The sequence below is a fragment of the Oncorhynchus clarkii genome, chromosome 20 (assembly GCF_045791955.1).
Source record: "Oncorhynchus clarkii lewisi isolate Uvic-CL-2024 chromosome 20, UVic_Ocla_1.0, whole genome shotgun sequence".
In the NCBI taxonomy this organism is placed as follows: Eukaryota; Metazoa; Chordata; class Actinopteri; order Salmoniformes; family Salmonidae; genus Oncorhynchus; species Oncorhynchus clarkii.
In genome coordinates this window covers 2322321-2335511 of record NC_092166.1, presented here as the reverse complement: position 1 = coordinate 2335511, position 13191 = coordinate 2322321, and the positions used below count along the sequence as shown (strand labels likewise).

The 13191-nt window shown below is 40.5% G+C and overlaps 1 protein-coding gene across 1 annotated transcript in view; it reads right to left on the bottom strand.

Moving 5' to 3' along the window:
• Positions 1 to 13191, bottom strand: part of LOC139377209 (adenylate kinase 5) — a 188899-nt gene that overhangs the window by 155485 nt on the left and 20223 nt on the right. The window contains exon 5 of the mRNA XM_071120209.1: positions 10049 to 10162. Coding sequence (XP_070976310.1) covers positions 10049 to 10162 — 114 coding nt within the window. The remainder of the gene's footprint in view (positions 1 to 10048; positions 10163 to 13191) is intronic.

Genomic DNA, 13191 nt, shown 5'->3' with positions numbered 1-13191 from the left:
TCTATCCGTCCATCTCCTCTATCCGTCCATCTCCTCTATCTGTCCATCTCCTCTATCCGTCCATCTCCTCTATCCGTCCATCTCCTCTATCCGTCTATCTCCTGTACCCATCAATCTCCTCTACCCGTCAATCTCCTATATCTCCTCTCTCTGTCTATCCCCTCTATCCGTCTATCTCCTGTACCCGTCAATCTCCTCTACCCGTCAATCTCCTATATCTCCTATATCTGTCTATCCCCTCTATCTCCTATTTAGTCCATGTTTAATTCATTCAGCATTATGGATATGGTGAGTGTGAGTGTGTGTGTCTCTGGTGTTCATGTAGGTCTTGTCTAAAAGCAGATAAACACTAAGTGTCTAACACTGAGCTCTAATGTGATAATGAGTGCATCCTGCCATCACACACAATAAACACTGCCCTTCCACATCTCAATGCGCTGTACCAATATGGCTCTCATCGGCCACTCAGCTGTGAAGCAGCTCCGTTAACAGCCCCTAGTTGGCCGGTGACAATGACGACTGCTGGAATGTTTGTGTGTTGAGAGTTCTGAGAAACAGCAGAGCGACACTGTGTGTGTGTGTGTGTGTGTGTCACTGTGTGTGTGTGTGTGTGTGTGTGTGTGTGTGTGTGTGTGTGTGTGTGTGTGTGTGTGTGTGTTCACTGTGTGTTCACGTGTGTGTCCACTTGAACAGCTGATCTCCAGTTGATTGGGGTGAAACAAGTTCTGGTGAATTTGAACAGCTGATCTCCAGTTGATTGGGGTGAAACAAGGTCTGGTGAATTTGAACAGCTGATCTCCAGTTGATTGGGGTGAAACAAGGTCTGGTGAATTTGAACAGCTGATCTCCAGTTGATTGGGGTGAAACAAGGTCTGGTGAATTTGAACAGCTGATCTCCAGTTGATTGGGGTGAAACAAGGTCTGGTGAATTTGAACAGCTGATCTCCAGTTGATTGGGGTGGAACAAGGTCTGGTGAATTTGAACAGCTGATCTCCAGTTGATTGGGGTGAAACAAGGTCTGGTGAATTTGAACAGCTGATCTCCAGTTGATTGGGGTGAAACAAGGTCTGGTGAATTTGAACAGCTGATCTCCAGTTGATTGGGGTGAAACAAGGTCTGGTGAATTTGAACAGCTGATCTCCAGTTGATTGGGGTGAAACAAGGTCTGGTGAATTTGAACAGCTGATCTCCAGTTGATTGGGGTGAAACAAGGTCTGGTGAATTTGAACAGCTACAGCAGCATCTGTTTATCTGGATAGTCCAATCAAGTACATGATTGGTCATGTTCAATAACTGTCAACAACATTTCCACTAACTATCCACCTACCCTAACCTTAAGACCTACCCTTATATTTGTTGGACTTTGGTCAAGTAACGATACCAGAATAATTGTGTCTAAGGGTAGCGCATGCTAAATTAAGTTGGTTTTATCATTGTTATCAGGTTTTGTTTGTAGTTAAAACTTTTAGTTTGCTGTATTGGTGTAGTATAATGAATGCTAATGGGGTGTTTTGTGTTTTTTCTTCCAGGAAAATTGGGGTTTCATTGTCTCTCTTTGAAGTGTTTCCTGGGGCTATAATCTTGGGGAGAGTGAGTGAGATTAAGGCCGTAAACTACCAAATTAAATGAGGCCTGGCAATTTATTTTTTATTTGTTTTACCTTAAGGTTTGCAAATACCCACAACACAACACACTTATGTCTATTTTGTTTTTAAAATACTGTGTTTGATTTGTGTGTTCTATTTCCTTTGGGTTTAGTGAGTTTTCCGTTTGTCTTAGTGCCACGGTATCTTAAAGGGGCCCACACACACACATGGAATATTACGGGAAGTTGTTATTTTCTGAGTTTTAATTAAACACGTGAATTATTTTGATAAAGGAATGCTCTGGGAACCTGGGATACGACATGTATGTAATGTTTGACTATTTTTCTTGTACTTCTTTGAAGGGTTTAAATATGACCTCTGTCCTGACTTTCCAGTGTGGTTTGATCACCCTCGTTGGGAGGCCATTTTGGATAATGAATTTATGGTCATTTGTAATACTGATTTAAAGGTCATATAGATACAATTATTTGCCTTTATGGAGTTCTTAAGAGTGATTTTATTTTGTTCTTTGAAATGTTGTTTTATTTTTTGACCTGTAGTGCTTTTTATTTAATTTTTTTATGCGTCAAAATGGGGGGGGGGGGAACAGTCCTCTGAGGTTTTGGATTGAAGTCTACACACCTTGAGTGATGTGTAGGAGTGTATGGAGTGATATGTGAAGAAGTGTATTGTTGTGTTGTTTGTTCTGTTCTGTTCCCGATGGGTTACAGGTCTAACTCCTTGATCCCGTGGCTCTGTGATGGAGTTGACTGGATGGGGATTTAAGCCAATTTGAAAGAATAGTTTTCAATTGAATGTGTTGTTATTCTCTTTGACATATGTTTAGACATTGTTATTAAGAATAATTGGTAAAAGTAATAATTTATCATATAGTTAATGAACTGAACTAAAGTGTTGTTCTGATCTGTCCTCTCTTGAGGTTATGATGAAAGGTAACGTCAGTCGGTGTCTTAATGCATGGAAGAGATCATTGGACCGAACAGTATGTGTACCTCAAAACCCCCCTCTAACTGGCTGAAGAAGAGCGTCAAAAGCGTTCAATTTGGCCCTGTCTGCACCACTTCTACCAGAGACCTGAGTCCTTAGCCAGCAGCCTGTATGCAGCGTCCAATCAGAGCTATCGACTGCTTTTCTCTCATGTCTTTTCTCAGGGGTGTGAGAGGAGTCCACGTGGAGTGAGCAAGGGGAGAGATCTGTTCTAACCTTCTCTTATGTTGCTGGTATACTGGTTGACGAATGGACAAGACATAATGGGTAGTAAAGGTGATGGCGGCTCAGGTGAAACATTGAAATTGGGACATTATCATGGGCCATCCACTTTGAACTGTAAAGCTATCTGAAGAAGACGAAAAGGACGCCAGAAGAATCAATGCCTGAAGGAGGGGGTTGATCAACTGTGCCCAAAATTGTTTTAGACTTTTGGGGTATCAGGTTATAGTTATTATAGTAATTATAATTATAGTAATTTAGATTAAGAAAGCATTGAGATACTGGTCTGTATTATTAATTGTGATAAAGACAGGGGCGGCAGGGTAGCCTAGTGGTTAGAGCGTTGGACTAGTAACCGGAAGGTTGCGAGTTCAAACCCCCGAGCTGACAAGGTACAAATCTGTCGTTCTGCCCCTGAACAGGCAGTTAACCCACTGTTCCCAGGCCGTCATTGAAAATAAGAATTTGTTCTTAACTGACTTGCCTGGTTAAATAAAGGTAAAATAAATAAATAAATAAAAAAAATAAGAAAAAGTTAATAGTAGAATTATGGGATAATAATTATACTGTATGTTAATATAAATGTACATTTATGATGTGTGTTAAATTGATTTTTTTTGCTTTGAGACATATGACCAATTTGAATCACTGAACATTGTCATTCTACATTTTGGTTGGATAATTAATTGGGTTTTTGATTATGATTTGGAAACAGATTTTAAAAACTGAAAGATTGATTTGAGTTTAGTATGTTAATAACTATATGAGTGAAGCAATTCATGTATCAGGGATTGATTGTTTTGACTGTTGACACTATTCTCAGCATGCCCTGGTGAATGGAGAGGGTGAACTCTGATCCGGAGGGTGAAACTGATCCTAATCTATTTGATCTGTAGTCGTTATCTTATAAATAGTGGAATCATGATTCCTGTCTTGGGTCATGTTCAATAGACACCAATGGAATAAAATGTACTTTAACTAGGAGTCACTACCTGGATTTGTCTAACAAGATATGGTGATTTTAGTTTCTGGGATGGAAATAGTTATTCCCGGCATGCTGATCCATTGGAATGTGATAGATAACTAAATATTATTTTATAAAACTCCATTGTTGCGTTATGTATTAAATATGTGCTTTTCACTGTCTTTGAATCTCATAAACTGTATGCATCTTCTGTTCTTCTTCATGGGTTCGTACAGGCGACTGTGTATCATAACCTCCACAGACAAATTGCTAGACTGCTTAGAAAATGAGTTGGAGGTTGAAATGGGACACAGTGAGAAGTTTCTGGGGAGGAGGCTGAGCCAGTGCTATGGCAACCGGTCACGGGCAGCAACACAAGCAATGAGTTATTGTGCTTATTGGTTTTATGTAGAATGTGTGCATTTTCCACATGTGAATGAATGTTCTTAAATCCTGTCATTTTCTTTTAAGTTTAAGAGGATTCTCAAAATGGGGGATTATGGTGGAAAAATTGCAAGATTATGTTTTAATACTTTTATTGCATCAAACGGTTGTGTTATGCAACAGAATAGAGCACTCAGAGATAACACTGACAGAGGAGATTTATGATGTATTTCGGGTGATAAAACCCGAAAGAGCATTCCAGAGCACATGAGTTAATGTTTCTGTTCTATACCGTACCAGGAAGAGATGGTTCCAGTTTGGAGTCAGAGGACCAGACACTGGTCTCTACACAATGAAAACTGTTGACGCAGCAGATGCTGTCTGCTATGTATTATAGATACCTTTCATACAAATCTTAACCTTGTGAGACCAATTTTATATCTGTTGTTTGTCATGTGGACTGAAAGGGGTGTATCGTGGCTATAAAAGACCTTTGTACTTTTGTCTCGGGGCTCTCAGCGAATCTTTTGACCGTGAGTCGTCGACCAGCCATCATTATCGTAGAGCACTCAATCGATTCCCTTTATATGTGTGCGTTGTATTGACCTGCTCCCTTATTAATAAGTTAAAGATTTAGTTTAAGTATAACTCTGACTTGTGTGATAAGTTTGTCTCTCCTCATCTGATAGTAAAGAAATTAACCACCCCACCTAACCTTAAGCTCTACCCTTATTCTGCCCCTAACCTAAAGCCATACCCTTATTCTAACCCTAACCTAAAACTCTACCCTTATTCTAACCCTAACCTTAAGCTCTGCCCTTATTCTGACCCTAACCTTAAACTCTACCCTTATTCTGACCCTAACCTTAAGCTCTACCCTTATTCTGACCCTAACCCTAACCTAAAGTCCTACCCTTATTCTAACCCTAACCTAAAACCCTTATTCTAACCCTAACCTAAAACCCTTATTCTAACCCTAACCCTAACCTTAAGCCTTACCCTTATTCTGACCCTAACCCTAACCTAAATCCCTACCCTTATTCTGACCCTAACCTAAAGCCCTACCCTTATTCTAACCCTAACCTAAAACCCTTATTCTAACCCTAACCTAAAACCCTTATTCTAACCTTAACCTAAAACCCTACCCTTATTCTAACCTTAAGCCTAACCCTTATTCTAACCCTAACCCTAACCTTAAGCCTTACCCTTATTCTAACCTTAAGCCTAACCCTTATTCTAACCCTAACCCTAACCTTAAGCCTTACCCTTATTCTAACCCTAGTCCTAACCCTTATTCTAACCCTAGTCCTAACCCTTATTCTAACCCTACTCCTAACCCTTATTCTAACCCTAGTCCTAACCCTTATTCTAACCCTAGTCCTAACCCTTATTCTAACCCTACTCCTAACCCTTATTCTAACCCTAGTCCTAACCCTTATTCTAACCCTACTCCTAACCCTTATTCTAACCCTAGTCCTAACCCTTATTCTAACCCTAGCCCTAACCCTTATTCTAACCCTACTCCTAACCCTTATTCTAACCCTACTCCTAACCCTTATTCTAACCCTACTCCTAACCCTTATTCTAACCCTACTCCTAACCCTTATTCTAACCCTAGTCCTAACCCTTATTCTAACCCTACTCCTAACCCTTATTCTAACCCTACTCCTAACCCTTATTCTAACCCTAGTCCTAACCCTTATTCTAACCCTACTCCTAACCCTTATTCTAACCCTACTCCTAACCCTTATTCTAACCCTAGTCCTAACCCTTATTCTAACCCTAGTCCTAACCCTTATCCTAACCCTACTCCTAACCCTTATTCTAACCCTAGTCCTAACCCTTATTCTAACCCTAGTCCTAACCCTTATTCTAACCCTAGTCCTAACCCTTATTCTAACCCTAGTCCTAACCCTTATTCTAACCCTAGTCCTAACCCTTATTCTAACCCTAGTCCTAACCCTTATTCTAACCCTAACCTAAAGTCTGTTGCGTCAAAACATTTTGCCCATATATTATGACGACATTTTGGTCTTCAGCAGGTTTTTGTTGTTGTTGCCTGTTTTAATGTATTTTTATTTTACCAGGTAAATTGACTGAGAACACATTCTCATTTACAGCAACGACCTGGAGAACAGAGGATCTACACACAACATCTTGAGGCAGTTCGAAGTTCAGTAGTCTACTCCCCTTCGGCGATGATTGGTCAACGGTACTACTTCTAGTAGGAATGGGAACTCGTTTTGGGCTAGACAACTAGTGTTCAAGCAGATTTTTTTTATTTGAGAAATACTGCACCAAACATCTTAGATGTAAAATTGCACACTAAGACCTTCTCTGCAAAAAGGTCTAAATTAATTACGACTATTTTGAGGAATTTTGAGGCTGTTGTTGTTGCTAAAGCATCTCATGAGGGGCAAAACAGTAATATTTCCGTTACGGGAGTCCAGCTAGGAGCAAACCGAACCTAGGCTTTAGCAAGCATTTGCTTATCAACAGATACTTTGTTGATAGTATGACTATCAGTAGATCCTCTATGTGGGACTATCCAGATAAAGTGTGAACTCTGTCTGTGTGGGAAGACGTGGTCATGTTCAACCAACCACACCCGTCAGGTATATATTACAGTGGTATAGTAGTATGCAGTAATATAGCAATATATTACAGTGGTATAGTAGTATGCAGTAATATAGCAATATATTACAGTGGTATAGTAGTATACAGTAATATAGTAATATATAACAGTGGTTTAGTAGGATACAGTAATATAGCAATATATTACAGTGGTATAGTAGTATACAGTAATATAGTAATATACAGTGCCTTGCGAAAGTATTCGGCCCCCTTGAACTTTGCGACCTTTTGCCACATTTCAGGCTTCAAACATAAAGATATAAAACGGTATTTTTTTGTGAAGAATCAACAACAAGTGGGACACAATCATGAAGTGGAACGACATTTATTGGATATTTCAAACAAATCAAAAACTGAAAAATTGGGCGTGCAAAATTATTCAGCCCCTTTACTTTCAGTGCAGCAAACTCTCTCCAGAAGTTCAGTGAGGATCTCTGAATGATCCAATGTTGACCTAAATGACTAATGATGATAAATACAATCCACCTGTGTGTAATCAAGTCTCCGTATAAATGCTCCTGCACTGTGATAGTCTCAGAGGTCCGTTAAAAGCGCAGAGAGCATCATGAAGAACAAGGAACACACCAGGCAGGACCGAGATACTGTTGTGAAGAAGTTTAAAGCCGGATTTGGATACAAAAAGATTTCCCAAGCTTTAAACATCCCAAGGAGCACTGTGCAAGCGATAATATTGAAATGGAAGGAGTATCAGACCACTGCAAATCTACCAAGACCTGGCCGTCCCTCTAAACTTTCAGCTCATACAAGGAGAAGACTGATCAGAGATGCAGCCAAGAGGCCCATGATCACTCTGGATGAACTGCAGAGATCTACAGCTGAGGTGGGAGACTCTGTCCATAGGACAACAATCAGTCGTATATTGCACAAATCTGGCCTTTATGGAAGAGTGGCAAGAAGAAAGCCATTTCTTAAAGATATCCATAAAAAATGTTGTTTAAAGTTTGCCACAAGCCACCTGGGAGACACACCAAACATGTGGAAGAAGGTGCTCTGGTCAGATGAAACCAAAATTGAACTTTTTGGCAACAATGCAAAACGTTATGTTTGGCGTAAAAGCAACACAGCTGAACACACCATCCCCACTGTCAAACATGGTGGTGGCAGCAGCATGGTTTGGGCCTGCTTTTCTTCAGCAGGGACAGGGAAGATGGTTAAAATTGATGGGAAGATGGATGGAACCAAATACAGGACCATTTTGGAAGAAAACCCGATGGAGTCTGCAAAAGACCTGAGACTGGGACGGAGATTTGTCTTCCAACAAGACAATGATCCAAAACATAAAGCAAAATCTACAATGGAATGGTTCAAAAATAAACATATCCAGGTGTTAGAATGGCCAAGTCAAAGTCCAGACCTGAATCCAATCGAGAATCTGTGGAAAGAACTGAAAACTGCTGTTCACAAATGCTCTCCATCCAACCTCACTGAGCTCGAGCTGTTTTGCAAGGAGGAATGGGAAAAAATTTCAGTCTCTCGATGTGCAAAACTGATAGAGACATACCCCAAGCGACTTACAGCTGTAATCGCAGCAAAAGGTACAAAGTATTAACTTAAGGGGGCTGAATAATTTTGCACGCCCAATTTTTCAGTTTTTGATTTGTTAAAAAAGTTTGAAATATCCAATAAATTTCGTTCCACTTCATGATTGTGTCCCACTTGTTGTTGATTCTTCACAAAAAAATACAGTTTTATATCTTTATGTTTGAAGCCTGAAATGTGGCAAAAGGTCGCAAAGTTCAAGGGGGCCGAATACTTTCGCAAGGCACTGTATAACAGTGGTATAGTAGGATACAGTAATATAGCAATATAGTCATATATTACAGTGGTATAGTAGTATGCAGTACTATAACAATATAGCAATATATTACAGTGGTATAGTAGTATACAGTAATATAGTAATATATTACAGTGGTATAGTAGTATACAGTAATATAGCAATATATTACAGTGGTATAGTAGTATGCAGTACTATAGCAATATAGCAATATATTACAGTGGTATAGTAGTATACAGTAATATAGTAATATATTACAGTGGTATAGTAGTATACAGTAATATAGCAATATATTACAGTGGTATAGTAGTATACAGTAATATAGCAATATATTACAGTGGTATAGTAGTATACAGTAATATAGCAATATATTACAGTGGTATAGTAGTATGCAGTAATATAGCAATATATTACAGTGGTATAGTAGTATGCAGTAATATAGCAATATATTACAGTGGTATAGTAGTATGCAGTAATATAGCAATATATTACAGTGGTATAGTAGGATACAGTAATATAGCAATATAGCTATATATTACAGTGGTATAGTAGTATGCAGTACTATAACAATATAGCAATATATTACAGTGGTATAGTAGTATACAGTAATATAGTAATATATTACAGTGGTATAGTAGTATACAGTAATATAGCAATATATTACAGTGGTATAGTAGTATGCAGTACTATAGCAATATAGCAATATATTACAGTGGTATAGTAGTATACAGTAATATAGTAATATATTACAGTGGTATAGTAGTATACAGTAATATAGCAATATATTACAGTGGTATAGTAGTATACAGTAATATAGCAATATATTACAGTGGTATAGTAGTATACAGTAATATAGCAATATATTACAGTGGTATAGTAGTATGCAGTAATATAGCAATATATTACAGTGGTATAGTAGTATGCAGTAATATAGCAATATATTACAGTGGTATAGTAGTATGCAGTAATATAGCAATATATTACAGTGGTATAGTAGGATACAGTAATATAGCAATATAGCTATATATTACAGTGGTATAGTAGTATGCAGTACTATAACAATATAGCAATATATTACAGTGGTATAGTAGTATACAGTAATATAGTAATATATTACAGTGGTATAGTAGTATGCAGTAATATAGCAATATATTACAGTGGTATAGTAGTATGCAGTAATATAGCAATATATTACAGTGGTAAAGTAGTATGCAGTAATATAGCAATATATTACAGTGGTATAGTAGGGGCGTCAGGGTAGCCTAGTGGTTAGAGCGTTAGACTAGTAACCGGAAGGTTGCAAGTACAAATCCCCGAGCTGACAAGGTACCCACTGTTCCTGTTCCTAGGCCGTCATTGAAAATAAGAATTTGTTCTTAACTGACTTGCCTAGTTAAATAAAGGTAAAATAGTAGTATACAGTAATATAGCAATACCACAGGTCTATTTCTCACCTGGTCCTCAAAAGAAAGTGCCTGTCCCACGTCACGAGGGAACCCATCAATCACGATCCCGCTAGCGTCTGGGATCTTCATGATCTTCTGTTTAATCTCAGTGATGGTGGTCTCCTGTAAGGAAATAGAGCTAGTATCAAAACAGAAGTCAACAACCAACAGGAAAAAAAACACTGTAGTACAGTGAAGATACTGATCCAGAGACTAACGGTTTAGTTTTCCACTGCCCTGTGTGTTGATGCTGCCCTGTGTGTTGATGCTGCCCTGTGTGTTGATGCTGATCCAGAGACTAACGGTTTAGTTTTCCACTGCCCTGTGTGTTGATGCTGCCCTGTGTGTTGATGCTGCCCTGTGTGTTGATGCTGATCCAGAGACTAACGGTTTAGTTTTCCACTGCCCTGTGTGTTGATGCTGCCCTGTGTGTTGATGCTGATCCAGAGACTAACGGTTTAGTTTTCCACTGCCCTGTGTGTTGATGCTGCCCTGTGTGTTGATGCTGATCCAGAGACTAACGGTTTAGTTTTCCACTGCCCTGTGTGTTGATGCTGCCCTGTGTGTTGATGCTGCCCTGTGTGTTGATGCTGATCCAGAGACTAACAGTTTAGTTTTCCACTGCCCTGTGTGTTGATGCTGCCCTGTGTGTTGATGCTGATCCAGAGACTAACAGTTTAGTTTTCCACTGCCCTGTGTGTTGATGCTGCCCTGTGTGTTGATGCTGCCCTGTGTGTTGATGCTGATCCAGAGACTAACGGTTTAGTTTTCCACTGCCCTGTGTGTTGATGCTGCCCTGTGTGTTGATGCTGCCCTGTGTGTTGATGCTGATCCAGAGACTAACGGTTTAGTTTTCCACTGCCCTGTGTGTTGATGCTGCCCTGTGTGTTGATGCTGATCCAGAGACTAACGGTTTAGTTTTCCACTGCCCTGTGTGTTGATGCTGCCCTGTGTGTTGATGCTGATCCAGAGACTAACAGTTTAGTTTTCCACTGCCCTGTGTGTTGATGCTGCCCTGTGTGTTGATGCTGCCCTGTGTGTTGATGCTGATCCAGAGACTAACGGTTTAGTTTTCCACTGCCCTGTGTGTTGATGCTGCCCTGTGTGTTGATGCTGCCATGTGTGTTGATGCTGATCCAGAGACTAACAGTTTAGTTTTCCACTGCCCTGTGTGTTGATGCTGCCCTGTGTGTTGATGCTGCCCTGTGTGTTGATGCTGATCAAGAGACTAACAGTTTAGTTTTCCACTGCCCTGTGTGTTGATGCTGCCCTGTGTGTTGATGCTGCCCTGTGTGTTGATGCTGCCCTGTATGTTGATGCTGATCCAGAGACTAACAGTTTAGTTTTCCACTGCCCTGTGTGTTGATGCTGCCCTGTGTGTTGATGCTGCCCTGTGTGTTGATGCTGATCCAGACACTAACAGTTTAGTTTTCCACTGCCCTGTGTGTTGATGCTGATCCAGAGACTAACAGTTTAGTTTTCCACTGCCCTGTGTGTTGATGCTGATCCAGAGACTAACAGTTTAGTTTTCCACTGCCCTGTGTGTTGATGCTGCCCTGTGTGTTGATGCTGCCCTGTGTGTTGATGCTGCCCTGTGTGTTGATGCTGATCCAGAGACTAACAGTTTAGTTTTCCACTGCCCTGTGTGTTGATGCTGCCCTGTGTGTTGATGCTGATCTGTGTGTTGATGCTGATCCAGAGACTAACAGTTTAGTTTTCCACTGCCCTGTCTGTTGATGCAGCCCTGTGTGTTGATGCTGATCCAGACACTAACAGTTTAGTTTTCCACTGCCCTGTGTGTTGATGCTGCCCTGTGTGTTGATGCTGCCCTGTGTGTTGATGCTGATCCAGAGACTAACAGTTTAGTTTTCCACTACCCTGTGTGTTGATGCTGCCCTGTGCGTTGATGCTGATCCAGAGACTAACAGTTTAGTTTTCCACTGCCCTGTGTGTTGATGCTGCCCTGTGTGTTGATGCTGATCCAGAGACTAACAGTTTAGTTTTCCACTGCCCTGTGTGTTGATGCTGATCCAGAGACTAACAGTTTAGTTTTAGCATGACATGTTCTCCCATGGCTAGAGGGGGTAGAATGTTACTGCACAGTTTGCTCAAATCAACAGGGAAAATGCATGATTTAGTTTAAATACGGGACATGAGTAACAATCTAATCTAAAAAATAACCCTGAACAGCTTCTACCCCCAAGTCATGACACTGATGAATAGTTAGATATATAGAGGTTAACTATTTACCTATGTCAATTACCTCGTACCCCTGCACATCGACTTGGTCCTGGTGACCCGTATATATATATATAGACAAGTTATAGTTTAATCATTGCGTATTTATTCCTTATGTTATTATTCATCTATTGTTGTCCACGTTGTGAAGGGCCCCGTAAGCAAGCATTTCACTGTTAGTCTATACCTGTTGTTTATGAAGCAGGTGAATAAAAATATGATTTGATTTGGCAAACACACACACACACACACACACACACACACACACACACACACACACACACACACACACACACACACACACACACACAAACACACACTGTCCACCAGCCTTAATCAGTTAAATGGACAGAACAGGTCGTGGTTCTATCAGCTAAGTGAGGACGAGGAGATGGGGTGTTTGTTGCTCATAAAGACACAGTGGGCCACACAGGACCCAGCCTTGCGTCCCAAATAGTACCCTATTCCCTATACAGTGCACTACTATGGGTCCAGGGTCCATAGGGTAGTGAACAAAGTAGTGCGCTATATAGGGAATAGGGTGCCTTTTCAAGCAGCTGACAGCTGAGTCATGGCTGGCAGACAACCAGGACGTTGGTAATGAGATGCGAGAATAGAACAATCCCTCCCATCAAGATAATGTATTTATTTAATATGTATTTATTCATTCTTATTTCCAATGACGGCCTACCGGGGAACAGTGGGTTAACTGCCTTGTTCAGGGGGAACAGTGGGTTAACTGCCTTGTTCAGGGGGAACAGTGGGTTAACTGCCTTGTTCAGGGGGAACAGTGGGTTAACTGCCTTGTTCAGGGGGAACAGTGGGTTAACTGCCTTGTTCAGGGGGAACAGTGGGTTAACTGCCTTGTTCAGGGGGAACAGTGGGTTAACTGCCTTGTTCAGGGGGAACAGTGG